The sequence below is a fragment of the Amblyraja radiata genome, chromosome 12 (genome assembly GCF_010909765.2).
Source record: "Amblyraja radiata isolate CabotCenter1 chromosome 12, sAmbRad1.1.pri, whole genome shotgun sequence".
NCBI lineage: Eukaryota > Metazoa > Chordata > Chondrichthyes > Rajiformes > Rajidae > Amblyraja > Amblyraja radiata.
Window position 1 is genome coordinate 51,820,321 of NC_045967.1, and position 16,730 is coordinate 51,837,050.

Consider the following 16,730-nt stretch of genomic DNA (forward strand, 5'->3'; position numbering starts at 1 on the left):
AAATGTATTTGATGTATATGATGAGAAAATCATTTATGGTGTATAGATACATGTATAATCATGTATTGTCTTTCTGCTGACTGGACAACACGCAACAAAAACTTTTCTCTGTACCTCGGTACACATGACAATATAACTAGATTAATGATTGTGTAGAAAGGAACTGCAGATGCTGGTTTAAACTCCAGAGTAAAGACTCCAGAGTTGAGACTCCAGAGTCTGAAGAAGGGTCTCCACCCGAAACGTCACCCATTACTTTCCATCAGTGAGGCTGCCTGTCCCGTTGAGTTACTCCAGCATTTTGTGCCTGTCTATCATCTTAAATGAATGATTTCTTTGGTTGCCTCAATATTTCAACCCCGCATGAAGGGAGAGTTTGTGCTTTATACTGAGTACTGGGCTGCACATTCTATAAGATGTTGCTCAGATAAGTAATGTCTTATTTACAAAATGGAAAGGGGGAAAAGCAGTACGCAGCAGTTTTTAATACAAGTTCAAGCCAATTATCTGTGATTCTGGTCCATGACGTATAGACCCAAAATACAATTTGAACAATAACTTTCAAAGATAGTCCAAGGGAACAATGTTGCCGAGAGAAGAATGTGATGTTGTCAAGCTGGAAAGAGTGCAGAGAAGATTTACAAGCATGTTGCCAGGACTCGAGGGCCTGAGCTACAGGGAGAGGTTGAGCAGGCTAGGATTCTACTCCTTGGAGCGCCAGAGGATGAGACGTGATCTTATAGGGGTGTATAAAATTACGAGAGGAATAGATCGGGTAGACACACAGAGTTTCTTGCCCAGAGTAGGGCAATCAAGAACCAGAGGACATAGGTTTAAGGTGAGGGGGGGATAGAATTAATAGGAACCTGGGTGGTAACCTTTTTGCGCAGAGGGTGGTAGGTGTATGGAACGAGCTGCTGGAGGAGGTATTTGAGGCAGGTACTATTGCAACGTTTAAGAAACAGATAGATGGGTACATGGATAGGACAGATTTAGAGGGATATGGGCCAAACTCAGGCAGGTGGGACTAGTGTAGATGGGACAAGTTGGTCTGAATGGCCTGTTTCAACGCTGTAAGACTCTATGACTCCAAGAAATAAGGTTATATAAACAGTATCGAGGAGCCGGACAAGTTGGGAAGATCTTAACATAACATTTTTCCGGATGGGAGAGCTAAGAAATGCTGAACACAAAATGATTAACTTCCTACATATGATTTAAAACTGCAGTATCTCTTCCAAACTGACAGTGGAAACATTTATCTGTGAACCACTGACTGGTAATCAGAACCTCTGGGTTTTTCCATTTCATTTATGTGGCTATATATTATTTAGCCGTGACTATTCTGTACTGTTTCTCAAATGAAAGCAAGATATAGTTCTGTTACATGTGCAGTCTGCATTGTGTTTTGTGTACGTTAATTACACATCTGCATGGCCTGAATATATTTTGATAAGAAATATTTGCTGTGCGTGCAAAATCGTTTTCTTGGGAGCAAATATTTCAGTTGATGGTAATAAACCTCGAGTGGGAAGTATGCAACATTTATTATACTGCCTTGAGGTCAACAAGTCAATAGTTAGAGGGAGACAAAGTGGTGCAAAAATGAGATCTGATGACTAATGGACATCATCCAAACTTAGAGAATGTGTTGTTCTCTGGAATATTTCCCACAACATGCTATATTCTTTACCGTACATGCGCGCTCAGGAATGTCAGATTGGGAAGTGGTCCCACTCGAAATTCCCATTGAGTTCATCTTATAGGAGATGCCACAGGCCAGACCAGTGATGAAATGGAATCAGGCAGCATCAAGAACGTTTAGAGTTTGGTTTAGAGTTTAGAGTTACAACGCGGGAACAGGCCCTTCGGCCCACCGATCAGCGATCGCCGCACGCTAACGCTATCCTACACACACACACTGGGGACGATTTTACATTTACACCAGGCCAATTAACCTAGAAACCGTTTAGTCTTTGGTATGTGGGAGGCAACCAGAGCTTCCCAGAGGAAACCCACGCAGGTCACGGAGAGAACGTACAAACTCCGTACAGGCAGCACCCGGAGTCAGGATGGAACCCGGGTCTCTGGCGCCGTGAGGCAGCAATTCTACCGCTGCGACACCGGGCCGAAAAGCCTGTTTCTTTTTTTTTAATTTTGGGCATTTCCTTCTGCGTTTAGGAGAAAATATTCTGCCTTCCTATTGTCCATCAGTTGGACTAGTCAAGCAAGGCATTTTTGGTAAATCCCCCTCACCCCCACCCTCCAGATTCTGCTCTATAAATCATTGCAGAAAGTACGTTTTGGGCAGGAGTTAGCATGCGATGCCCTGAAGCCCCATAAACAACACCAAAGCATACCAGAAGTAATGTGTGTTATCCCAAAGGGAAGTCATTCCATTACTTTATTAGATTCATGACTTCTACCGGAGCAGAGAAACGTGGAGGCACTTTAGCCCAATAAATCTGACCCATGTCCTTTTATGAAGTTGAGGTGAGGCTAATAAAGTAGCAAATGCCAACCAGGCCCCGAGGTTTCATAAACATGCACAAAAAACAAGTAGATAGTGACCTCTCATTCAAACCAGTGGAGAGGTATTAAGTCAATTAAGTGGAATTCTGTGCCACAGAGGGCAGTGGAGGCCAATTCACTGGATGAATTTAAAAGAGAGTTAGATAGAGCTCCAGGGACTATCGGAATCAAGGGCTATGGAGAGAAGGCAGGCACGGGTTACTGATTGTGGATGGTCAGCCGTGATCACAATGAATGGCGTTGCAGGCTCGAAGGGCCGAATGACCTCCTCCAGCACCTATTGTCTATGTTACTATGTAATTATTTTCTTAGTTTGGAATGGAAAGAATGGAAGCAGGCCATTCAGCCCACCGAGTCAATGCCGAGCATTGAACTTTCTGCATCCACTCCCTACACACTAGGGGACAATTTACAGAGGCCAATGAACCTACAAACACGCACGTCTTTGGGATGTGGGAGGAAACGTGAGCACTTGAAGGAAACCCACGCGATCACAGAGTGAACGTGCAACCTCCACACAGACAGTACCTGAGGTTACGATCGAACACGGTTCTCTGGCGCTGTGAGGCAGCTGCTCTACCATCAGTTGTGTTCAGTTCCCCGAGTGGTTTTTCAAGGCTGTGGTAAAGGTGAAGCAGAATTCACTCCGATGATGGAAGGGATAGGTGTTTTTTAGTTAAGAGAGCAGCAGTGGTAGAGTTGCGGCCTCACAGCGCCAGAGACCCGGTTTTGATTCTGACTACGGGTGTTGTCTGTACAGAGTTTATACATTCTTCCTGGGACCGCGTGGGTTTTCGCCGGGTGCTCCGGTTCCCTCCCACACTCCAAAGACGTACAGATTCATTCAATTTGGTAAAAGTTGTAAATTGTCCCTAGTTTGTGTAGGATAACGTTAGTCTGTGAGGATCGCTGGCCTGAGTGGACTTAATAATAATAATAATAAATTTTATTTTTGGGCGCCTTTCAGACATCTCAAGGACACCTTACAGAGATTAACAGGAATAATAAACATATAATCAGAATAAAATAAATAATAAAGACATCACAGAAACACAAATTAAAAACAGAATTCAGTCCAAAAACAAAAAATCAAAAACACAATGTGAAGAGAGAGCCTACTTAGTAGGCCGAAAGGCCTGTATCTGTATCTGCGCTGTACCTCCAAAGTCTGACTAAAGGGTTTGAAAAAATTGATTATTTCCATTAGAACAGAGAAGATCATGAGTGTTTTTAAAAACATATGAAGGATTTGATGGTTTGCCAAAGTAGAAGTGATTAAGAAGGAACTGCAGATGCTGGAAAATCGAAGGTAGACAAAAGTGCTGGAGAAACTCAGCGGGTGCAGCAGCATCTATGGAGCGAAGGGAATAGGCAACGTTTCAGTCTGAAGAAGGGTTTCGGCCCGAAACGTTGCCTATATCCTTCGCTTCATAGATGCTGCTGCACCCGCTGAGTTTCTCCAGCACTTTTGTCTACCCAAGAAGTGATAGAGAACGGGACAGGAAGAATATTCACACCTAAACAAGTAACAAAAAAACAAAGATAGACACAAAATGCAGGAGTAACTCAGCGGGACAAGCAGCATCTCTGGAGAAAAGGAATTGGTGCTGTTTCGGGTGGAGACCCTTCCTCAGACTCAGTCACCTGCCTCTGGATATTCAAGAACAAGAGCATTTTGCTAAAATAAAAATAAAATGAATGGGTGAGAAGTGGCACTTTGCGGAGAACAATGGGATATTGCTGGTCGGTGTGGGCAAGTTGGGCAGAAGGGTCTGTTTCCACACTGTGTCACTCTATGACTCCATGAATTGAAGGATACAGAATGAGAAAGGGAAATTAAGGTACACACACGTGAAAGAGATTGCCCTTTTCTACTGTATTCATCTGTCCAATTTGACTGGTAGTACCCGGGTCTCCGGCGCTGTAAGGCAGCAACTCTACCGCTGCGCCACAGTGCCGCCCTTTTAAAAAAAGGCTCCCCAGCTTGGTCATCGGTCATTGGTCAGCATGGGTAAGCTGGGCCAAAGGGCCTGTTTCCATGCTGTACGACTCTGTGACTCTAAACAATGCAGCTATTTATACGTGGAACCGCGCACATTTCTAAACAGTTTGCTGCCAGAACAACATTTAAATAGTTACTTTCCTGAGGAAGGTTTCGAATGAGAACATAAATATTTTCTAGAAAGTTACCACACTGGTACAGAACAGTCCCGACGTTCCGTGGTGAGGTTAATTGGTGGTTGGGTTCCAAGCATCAAACATTATATTCCACCTCAACCAGCAACTTGTGTTAAATTATACCTCACAGTTTATTTTTCCTCACTGTGGCTTCGAACCATTTACAGATAAATCAGTGCAAATGCCAATGATTTAGCACATTTAAACGACTCAAAGTGCTTGATCAGGTAAATTACTTTTAAAGAGCAAAGTGCGTTATTTCATAGCAACTGTTTAACACCAACATGACCAAGAGAGTCAAGAGTGTTTTATTGTCATATGGTACTAGATAGAACAATGGAATTCTTAAGTGTCTGTCGTGATTTTTTCGGTGACTTGCCGGCACCCATCATAGTTGCAGCAGGCCGCCGAAAAATTTCAACAAGTTGAAAATCCAGTGGTGACCAGAAAAAGGTGCGACTCTTTGGGGGACCACTCACAACTATACAGGCGTTTAGTTTAGTTTCTTGTCATGTGTACCGAGGTACAGTGAAAAGCCTTTTGTTGCGTGCTGACCAGTTAGCAGAAACACAAAACATGATTACAATCGAGCTATTTACAGTGAATATCAGCTATATACACAGATAAATATACATATAAGCACAAACTGGGCTTTGAGGCCAGTGGTATGAATATTGATTTCTCTAACTTCAAGTAACCCCGGCATTCCCTCTCTCTCCATCCCTCCCCGACCCAAGTCACACCAGCTTCTTGTTTTCATCCAACAAACAGGTAACAATGGCTTTGTCAAGTCAAGTCAAGTTTATTTGTCACATACACATACGAGATGTGCAGTGAAATGAAAGTGGCAATGCTCGCGGACTTTTGTGCAAAAGACAAACAACCAAACAACCAAACAAACTATAAACACAATCATAACACACATATTCTTTTACATAATAAATAATGGAAGGAAAAACGTTCAGTAGAGTTAGTCCCTGGTGAGATAGGCATTTACAGTCCGAATGGCCTCTGGGAAGAAACTCCTTCTCAACCTCTCCGTTCTCACCGCATGGCAACGGAGGCGTTTGCCTGACCGTAGCAGCTGGAACAGTCCGTTGCAGGGGTGGAAGGGGTCTCTCATGGTATTGTTGGCTCTGGAGTTGCACCTCCTGATGTATAGTTCCTGCAGGGGGGCAAGTGAAGTTCCCATAGTGCGTTCGGCCGAACGCACTATTCTCTGCAGAGCCTTCTTGTCCTTGGCAGAGCAATTCCCAAACCAGATGGTAATGTTCCCGGACAAGATGCTTTCCACCGCCGCTGCGTAGAAGCACTGGAGGATCCTCGGAGACACTCTGAATTTCCTCAATTGCCTGAGGTGGCAGAGGCGCTGCCTTGCCTTACTCACGAGTGCTGAGGCGTGTGATGCCCATGTCATATCCTCGGAGATGTGGACTCCCAGATATTTAAAACAGTTCACCCTATCCACAGGATCCCCATTTATCCTCAATGGAGTGTACGTCCTCGGATGATGTGCCCTCCTAAAGTCCATGATCAGCTCCTTCGTCCTGTTTCCTCTACCATTATTACTTTTTTGCATATCTTTCATTCATTGTTCTTTATCTTTCTACATCATCGTCTGTATCTCTTTGTTTCCCTGATTCCTATCTAGTCTGGGCAAAGGGTCTCGACCCGTAACGTCGCCTATTCCTTCTCTCCAGAGATGCTGCCTGACCCGCTGAGTTACTTCAGCTTTTTGTATCTATCTTATATACACACACACACATACATATGGTGGTGGCCCGTCGGTGACAACGATGGCGAGTTGTGCAGTCTCTTGGGCACAAAAACCTGTGCATGAATGAGTTTAAGGTGGAGAAGCTGTTGCACTGGAACAACCCCACCCTCTCGGCCGCAGAAGTCAGAGTCCAGTGGTATGAAATATCATCACGGCAGGAGACTTGTTGGCTGCAGTGGATGGCCATGTCGCCTTTAGTGTTCTGACTGGCCCTTCGCATTCCACAGTGCGTTTCTGCATCGCCTTTCCAGCTGTTGATTCATAAAGATCTCTTCTGCCTGGTCCGCCAAGGCAGACTTTCCATGAAGGATGAGCATGTCCCACAGGTTGAACTGGACTACATGGTACCGGTTGCAAGGCTGCGCCTTGACCTGACATATAATATATATATATATATATATATACACTGTATATATATATACACACGCACGTACACGTACGCACACATACAAAATAAGCAAACAATAATAGTGCAATAGGCCGTCAAAAGCTATGTGGAGAAGGTAAGAGGATGGGGTTGAGAGGGGAAAATAGATCAGCCATGATTGAACTCAATTTCGCAGCATTTCAGACAGAGTGCGGGCCGCCGAACTCAATTTTGCAGAATTTCAGTCAGAGTGCAGGTCGACGATCTCAATTTTGCAGAATTTCAGTCAGAGTGTATGCCACCAAACTCAATTTCACAGCATTTCAGGCAGAATGCAGGACACCAAATTTCCAAACAACTCATTGCATTGTCATTAAGGGCTAACAAATCATTTATTGCAAGTACATTGCAGACTCACAGTTCAGTTGATTCATTGCTTAGAATCACAGTTGTGGACTCACCCTCACGATCTTCCAAAGTGACTGAGTCACGTCCAGGCATCCGGGGTTTTATTGTCCTGCCCCCCCCCCCCCGAATATACAGCGCAGACAGGAAGTGGTCAAGATGAGACTTTTAGTTATATAGATATTGTATTTTGTATGTATATAGAAACATAGAAACATAGAAATTAGGTGCAGGAGTAGGCCATTCGGCCCTTCGAGCCTGCACCGCCATTCAATATGATCATGGCTGATCATCCAACTCTGTATCCCGTACCTGCCTTCTCTCCATACCCTCTGATCCCCTTAGCCACAAGGGCCACATCTAACTCCCTCTTAAATATAGCCAATGAACTGGCCTCAACTACCCTCTGTGGCAGGGAGTTCCAGAGATTCACCACTCTCTGTGTGAAAAAAGTTCTTCTCATCTCGGTTTTAAAGGATTTCCCCCTTATCCTTAAGCTGTGACCCCTTGTCCTGGACTTCCCCAACATCGGGAGCAATCTTCCTGCATCTAGCCTGTCCAACCCCTTAAGAATTTTGTAAGTTTCTATAAGATCCCCTCTCAATCTCCTAAATTCTAGAGAGTATAAACCAAGTCTATCCAGTCTTTCTTCATAAGACAGTCCTGACATCCCAGGAATCAGTCTGGTGAACCTTCTCTGCACTCCCTCTATGGCAATAATGTCCTTCCTCAGATTTGGAGACCAAAACTGTACGCAATATATGCACACACACACACACACACACACATGCGCGCGCACACACACACACACACACACACACACACACACACACACACACACACACATACACATGCACACACGCACAAACACACACACATGCGTACACACTCACACACACACACACACACACACACACACACACACACACACACACACACACACATACACACCCACACACACACACACACACACACACACACACACACACACACACACACACACACACACACACACACACATACACATGCACCACACACACACACACACATGCGTACACACACACACACACACACACACACACACACGCACACACGCACACACACATAAAGCTCCCGATGCGGGAGCTTTATCGCCCCATCACGGAGGGCTCGACCACCTGTTGCGGGAGCCAAGATCGCCCCGACCATGGAAGGTTCGAGTGCCCCGACTGCGGGAGAACAAAGAAGGGAAGAAGATGGAACTTGTGGGTGTGTGTGTGTGTATATATATATATACACACAGTGTATACACACACACACACTATATATATATATACATATGTGTGTGTGTGTGTGTGTGTGTGTGTGTGTGTGTGTGTGTGTGTGTGTGTGTGTGTGTGTGTGTGTATCTATATATATATATACACTGTGTGTGTGTGTATATGTATATATACAGTGGATACACACACACATATATATATACAGCTCCATTAAACTTTCCCCTCTCACCTTATAGCTATGCCCTCTAATGATGTGCACTCTCCACCCTGGGGAAAAGGTTCTGACTGTCTGCCGTATCGATGCCTCTCATAATTTGATATACTTCTATCGAGTCTCTCCTCCACTTCTGACGTTCCAGAGAAAACAACCCAAATCAATCCACTGTCTCCCTGTAGCTAGAACCCTGTAATCAAGGGATCATTCTGATAAACCTTCCCTGCTTCATTTCCAAAGCCACCGCGCCTTGCCTGTAATGAGACGACCAGAACTGCACGCAATACCACAACAAACACCACAGTTCACCAGTGATCAAGCTGTGGAACAAATTGGATGACTCCTCCATGGAGTTAAGTCGCAATTAAAAGATGTCCTTGACATACTTTGTACAGTAATTCAATAATTATTTAGCTTGAATGTACGAAGAGGGAGATGTGTCCGATGCACTTTTAATTTGGCGAGGTGAATAAGAAAAACAAATTAATTCGAAGAAAGAATTGGTTCTTTCTTTGTTCTGATTATTATGAAACAAATCATTCCAGCCATTCTTTTGAAATTAATTTACTTATTATAAGCAAAATGTACCAGGCCCATTACACAGCCAGCTATTGTGTGTAGTCTCTTCGCATTGTGCTGGATATTTATTTTTAGACTGACTTCCCGAGTTGGGAAGTCTTTGATGTAACTGTAGCTGTGCATCCGATTGGAAAACGCACAGCATGGGAAAGTTTGTGTGAACGGTCACATTGTATTATTTCAATTGACCCCTGCATTCCCTCCCCCCCCCCCCCCCCCCCCCCAATGCTAGTCATCCTACTGTTCCCATCCCTGTGTCCCTTCGTTATCACCTCTTCCCCAGCCAACAATGGGCCATTGTGGGCTCCACTCTTCCTTGGTCATCTGTTGTTGTTCTGGCCTTTGTCCAGTTACCCCTCCTCTGCTTTCAGTCCGAAGGAGCTGTCCCGACCCGAATCGTCACCAGTCCTTTTTCTCCAGAGATGTCGCCTGACCCGCTGAGTTACTCCAGCACTTTGTGTCTGTCTTCTGTGTAAACCAGCATCAGCAGTTCCTCCCTACACATCGTAACACCTGGGTCAGATGTTGTTATTCTCCCATCTTGGAGGTTTGAGCAATGAAAGGATTGTTGGGTTGGAGAAATAAAATTCTCTGTGCCACCCTCACCACACCCTACTCTGTGCCACCCTCACCACACACCAAGCTGTGTTTTTATGGAGGGAAATGCCTATATTTTAATCTTTCTCTGGCAAGCGTAGGTTGAGGAGAGACTTGATAGAAATGTATACCATTATGAGAGGCATCAATAGGGTTGACAGTCAGAACCTTTTTCAGCCATGATTGAATGGCAGAGTGGACTTGATGGGCTGAATGGCCTAATTCTGCCCCCGACAACTCTGAACTTCTGAACGTGAACTTAGTCCCAGGGTGGAAGTGTCCAGCATTTGAGGGAATAGCTATGAGGTGAGAGGAGGAAGGTTTAATGAAGATGTGCAGGGCAAGGTTTTAACACAGAGAGCGGTGGCGGCTTCAACTAAACTACTTCAGTGAAAAAGATTTAATGTAGGGCAGTCACGGTGGTGCAGCGGTAGAGTTGCTGCCCCACAGCGAACGCAGCGCCGGAGACCCGGGTTCGATCCCGACTGCGGGTGCTATCTGTACGGAGTTTGCACGTTCTCCCCGTGACCTGCGTGGGTTAGCTCCGAGATCTTCGGCTTCCTCCCACACTCCAAAGACGTGCGGGTTTGTAGGTTAATTGGCTTGGTGCAAATGTACATATTGTGAGTGTTATAATGTTAATGTGCGGGGATCGCTGGTCGGCGCGGACCCAGTGGGCTGAAGGGCTTGTTTCTGCGCTGCATCTCTAAACTAAACTAAACTAAACTAGTGCATAAGATTTATAATATTTGTGAAATTAAAATGAAAAATAAACTGAGAGAGTAGCACACTGGCCACTCCCTCTTCTTCCCCTCTCCCATCAGGCAAACGCACACCTCCAGAGATTCAGGGTCAGTTTCTTCCCAGCTGTTATCAGGCAACTGAACCATCCTACCACAACCAGAGCGCGGTGCTGAACGACTGTCTACCTCATTGGCGACACTCGGACTAACCTTGATCGGACTTTACTGCCTTTATCTTGCACTAAACGCTATTCCCTTATTAAAAACATAGAAACATAGAAAATAGGTGCAGGAATAGACCATTCGGCCCTTCGAGCCTGCACCGCCATTCAATATGATCATGGCTGATCATCCAACTCAGTATCCTGTACCTGCCTTCTCTCCATACCCCCTGATCCCTTTAGCCACAAGGGCCACATCTAACTCCCTCTTAAATATAGCCAATGTACTGGCCTCAACTACCTTCTGTGGCAGAGAATTCCAGAGATTCACCACTCTCTGTGTAAAAAATGTTTTTCTCATCTCGGTCCTAAAAGATATCCCCTTCATCCTTAATCTGTGGCCCCTTGTTCTGGACTTCCCCAACATCGGGAACAATCTTCCTGCATCTAGCCTGTCCAACCCCTTAAGAATTTTGTAAGTTTCTATAAGATCCCCCCTCAATCTTCTAAATTCTAGCGAGTACAAGCCGAGTCTATCCAGTCTTTCTTCATATGAAAGTCCTGACATCCCATGAATCAGTCTGGTGAACCTTCTCTGTACTCCCTCTATGGCAAGAATGTCCTTTATTATGTATCTATATAATGTAAATGGATCGATTGTAATCATGTATTGCCTTTCCGCTGACCGCATAGCACGCAACAAAAACTTTTCACTGTACCTTGTTACACGTGACAATAAACTGAACTAATCTAAACTAAATCAAAAGATAATGTAGACATTGATATAGCTTTTATTGCCTGTGACTAATTGAGCATGTTATTATTAAACAACAGAGGGCAGACATCGGTGGGCTGGGCTGGATCCAACCATCCTGATGCTACTAAAGGAAGACTTCAAGTAACCAACTTCAGGTGCGGAGGCAAGAGGAAGTCTTTTTGCAGTACCATGATTCTAAGGAACGCTCATCGAAACGATACTGGATACTACACCTGTAAATACGCCACTCCTGCAACCAATGAAAGCCAGATCTATTTATTTGTGAGAGGTAAGGACACCAGTTTTATGCATCCCATGTCTATATCTGTGGGCCTTGTCTGTTTTATGTATTCCAAACCAACATGGGTTTGTGACCCCAACAACTAAGTGTTTGTGCCTGTCCCGCTGAGTTACTCCAGCTTTTTGTGTCTATCTTGGTTTTTCATTGTCATATTTACCAGCGGTGGAACCATGAAATTCTTACTTGCAGTAGTTGCAGATGTCAGAGACCCAGGTTCGATCCTGACTATGGATACTGTCTATGGAGTTTGAACGTTCTCCCCGTGACCCGCTCGGATTTTCTCGGAGATCTTCAATTTTCAGTTTCCTCCCACACTCTAAAGACGTACAGATTTGTAGGTTAATTGGCTTGGTATAAATGTACATTGTCCCTGGTGTGTGTAGGGTAGTGTTATGCCCCTGTCCCACTTAGGAAACCTTAACGGAAACCTCTGGAAACTTTGCGCCCCACCCAAGGGTTCCCGGAGGTTGCAGGTGGTTGCCGGAGGTTGCAGGTAGTGGAAGCAGGTAGGGAGACTGACAAAAACCTCCGGGAACCGCACGGAAACCTAGGGTGGGGCACAAATCTCCAGAGGTTTCCGTTCAGGTTTCCTAAGTGTGACAGGTGCATAACACTACCCTACACACACCAATGTGCGGGGATCGCTGGTCGGCACGGACTCGTGGGCTGAAGGGCCTGTTCCCACGCTGTATCTCTAAACTAAACTAAAAAACAAAAAAGTATACACACATATTCACTCAATTGCTGCAGAAGTAATGGGTTGCAAAACTTTCTAAGTCCATTTCTACTATTGATGCAGATTGGTGAAGCTCGGTGTTCTTTTGCGCTCTCTTCTGTTTGGGAAATGGAAACGGGAAAAGCTAACTCCATTATTTCCTGCCATTCCTGCTTATTTCTGAACACCCTGCATAGTAAACATTAGTGCTCCAATCTTGGAAAATTGGCACTGCTGAGAATTGGTTCAATTTAATATTTACTGCAAGTCATTCGTCCTAACCCTTTGATTTACTCCAGTTGTAGTCATTTGAGAATTTGTGAGCAAATTCACCGGCCACTTTGTGATAACAATAGGAATTTCCCAAAATAAACATTTTTCCAAAGATGAAACAAACTTTTTTGGGTGTTTGCCGTCAATTATGTCGGCCATTTGTACTGGGAACATTTTGGTATAGTTTAGTTTAGTTTAGTTTAGAGATACAGGTTTGGAACAGGCCCTTCAGCCCACCGAGTCCACACCGACCAGCGATCACCCTGAACACTAGTACTACCCCACATACTAGGGACAATTTACAATCTTTACCGAAGCCAATTAACCTACAAACCTGTACGTCTTTGGAGGGTGGGATGAAACCGGGGAAAACCCACGCAGTCACAGGGGAGAAGGTACAAACTCTGTGCTGACAAGCACCTGTAGTCAGGATCGAACCCGGGTCTCTGGCGCTGTAGGGCAGCAACTCTACCGCTGTGCCACCGTGCCGCCCTTTGTGACACAATTCAACGCCAAAGAATACATCTTCCAGAGGACACTGTTCTAGCCACATTTTCAATAACCACACGTTGTCACTTCTTGCTGGAACAAACCAGGGCAGGACTTGAAATTGTCCTAAGGCCTGAGATGATTGTAGAGATCGAGGGCGAGTTTGTTAGTTGGGATTGGGCACAAAAGGCATCGAAAAAGAAACACAATAAATATTGGAATGACGAGGGTCTCAATCCCTTCCAACACCATGAAAATATAATTGCCAACGGAGTTACCTTTAGACTTTGTACCTGAGGATGTCTGGGGTTATGGGGAGAAGGCAGGAGAATGGGGTTAAGAGGGAAAGATAGATCAGCCATGATTGAATGGTTGAGTAGACTTGTTGGGACGAATGGCCTAATTCTGCTCCCAGAACTTATGAACTTATGAACTTTTGAACTTAGCAAGGCAATGCAGACAACACACTCGTCGTAACCTAACACCTGACAAATCTGGAGACTTTCAGATCATTTAAAAGCTATTAAAAGCCTTTATAATTAAAAAATGTATAAACACTAAAGAAATATATACTTAAAAATATATGAAAGTACTTAGAATTAAATCATCAACACAACGTAATTATAGCAAGAAACAGTTAGACAGGTACATGGATTGGACAGGTTTGGAATGATATGGGCCAAACACGGGCAGGTGGGACTAATGTGGATGGGACATGTTGGCCATTGTGGACAAGTTGGGGTGAAAGGCCTGTTTCCACGCTGTATCACTCTATGCCTCTAAATAGAACAATGCATTGCATTGAGGCACAGGGATCTGTACACATTGAGGAGTTCCTTTAGCCAGAGGGTGGTGGAGGCCAAATCAATGAATATTTTTAAGGCAGAGATAGATGGAGTCTTGATTAGTAAGGGTGTCAGAGGTTATGGGGAGAAGGCATCGTACCAAAGTACCTCATGATTTTGTACCTCTTCTTTACTTTAGTATAGTTTAGAGATGTAGCATGGAACCAGGCCTACCGAGTCCACGCCGACCAGCGATCCCAGGGGGGGGGGGGGGGGGTGCATACCTGGAATGGGCTGCCAAAAGAAGTGGTGAAAGTTGGTACAATTACATCATTTAAAAGACACTTAGACGGGTACGTTATTAGGAAAGGGTTGAAAGGATATGGCCACTGCATGCAAGTGGGACTGGTTCAGTTAGTCAACGTGGTCAGCATGGATTGGTCGGGCTGAAGGGTCTGTTTCTGTGCTGAATGACTCGATGGCTGTGACTCTATGACGCAATAAGGTCATAAGGTCATAAGTGATAGAAACAGAATTAGGCCATTCGGCCCATCAAGTTTACTCCACCAACTTAATCATGGCTAATCTATCTCTCCCTCTCCCCCCCCCCCCCCCCTATTCTCCTGCCTTCTCCCCATAACCTCTGACACCCTTACTAATCAAGACTCCATCTATCTCTGCCTTAAAAATATTCATTGACTTGGCCTCCACCACCCTCTGACTAAAGGAACTCCTCAATGTGTACAGATCCATGTGTCCCAATGCAATACATTGTTCTATTTAGAGGCATAGAGTGATACAGCGTAGAAACAGGCCCTTCGTCCCAACTTGTCCACACCGGCCAACATATCCCATCTACATTAGTCCCACCTGCCCGTGTTTGACCCATTTCATTCCAAACCTGTCCAATCCATGTACCTGTCTAACTGTTTCTTAAACGTTGGGATAATCCCAGCCTCAACTGCCTCCTCTGGCAGCCCGCTCCATACACCCACCACCCTTGGTGTGATAAAGTTACCCCTCAGATTCCTATTAAATCTTTGTCCCTACACCTTAAACCAATGCCATCTGGTCCTCGATTCACCTTGTCTGGGCAAGGTACTCTGTATCTTTCCAATCTATTCCTCTCATGATTTTATACACATGATTTGTATGAATAAATAGTTTGGAACCTTATCAACATGAATAGATATGCATGCAATACCATCAGTATAATATTATTTCCCACATCTGCCGTTCCTTGGTCTTGAGGTTATTTGCCAGGTATGGTTGGAATACAGACTATCCCAAGAATTTAATTTACTTTTAAAAAGTCCCAAGAGAAGTTAAAAGATGATAAATCTAAAGCAGTTTTAAGGCCATTTCAAGAAATTCACATTCTGGTTTACTTAATTCTTTCTTAGTTTAGTTTAGAGATGCAGCACGGGAATAGGCCCCTCGGCCCACTGAATCCGCGCCGACCAGCGATCACCGCACATAATTGCCATCCTACGCACACTAGGAACAATTTACAAATTTACCAAGCCAATTAACCTACAAACCTGCACATCTTTGGAGTGTGGGAGGAAACCGGAGCACCCGGGGAAAACTCGCGCACATCACGGGGAGAACGTACAAACTCCGTACAGACAGCAGCCGTGGTCAGGATCGAACCTGGGTCTCTGGCGCTGCAAGGCAGCAACTTTACCGCTGCGCCAACGTGCCGCCCATTCATTGTTCTTTTAGGTTTAATGAGCGTTTTGCGTTTTGATAAAAAGTAAGATGGAGACAGCTCATGGTACAATCTTTCCTTTAGATTTGGGAAGACTCAATTGACTGAATATTGTTTTGATCTTGAGTGATGAGTAACCAGGCCCTCTCTGAAGGAGAAGGGAAGTGTTTGGCACACTGGTCAGGTTTCAGCTTCATGCATGGTCGGCAAATGTGCACTTTAAACCTGTGACATTCCAAAGACAGAAACTGATCAAAACAGATTAAGTGTTCCACATGTTATGAAGTGAAATGGAATGACATTGTTTGGTCTGGAATATGATTTTACCAAAGCATGAGAATGTGAAAGCATGAGAATGATTAGTAACAAAGCATGAGAATGTGAAAAGTGTTGGAATGCTGGATGTCACATTATATACAAATACTCATGAAGACCAGCAAATCGTGGACACGGCCCAGACCATTTGGACCATTCTACAGCTGCTCCGGTTTCCTCCCACACTCCGAAGATGTACAAGTTTGTACATTAATTGCCTTCGATAAAATGGTAAATTGACCCTAGTGTGTAGAATAGTGCTAGTGTATGGGATGATCGCTAGTCAGCGCAGACCCGGTGAGCCGAAGGGCCACTGTGCTGTAACTTTCTATGCAATATCTCTAAAGTCTATCTAGGATTCTCTGCCCAGTAGATGTCCAGTAATAAATGACATGAACTATTCTATATTAATGTATCGTAAGGTCATAGGTGTAGAATTAGGCCATCGGCCCATCAAGTCTACTCTGCCATTCAATCATGGCTGATCTATCTCTCCCTCTTAGCCCAATTCCCCTGCCTTCCCCCCATAACCCCTAACACCTGTACTAATCATAATGACCCACTATGTTAGC

General features: G+C 44.6%; 1 protein-coding gene across 2 annotated transcripts in view; it reads left to right on the top strand.

Moving 5' to 3' along the window:
• LOC116979194 (vascular endothelial growth factor receptor kdr-like) overlaps positions 1-16,730 on the top strand; it is a 163,978-nt gene that overhangs the window by 37,302 nt on the left and 109,946 nt on the right. For both annotated transcript variants that reach the window (XM_033030756.1, XM_033030757.1), the window contains exon 3: positions 11,647-11,858. In XM_033030756.1, coding sequence (XP_032886647.1) covers positions 11,647-11,858 — 212 coding nt within the window. The remainder of the gene's footprint in view (positions 1-11,646; positions 11,859-16,730) is intronic.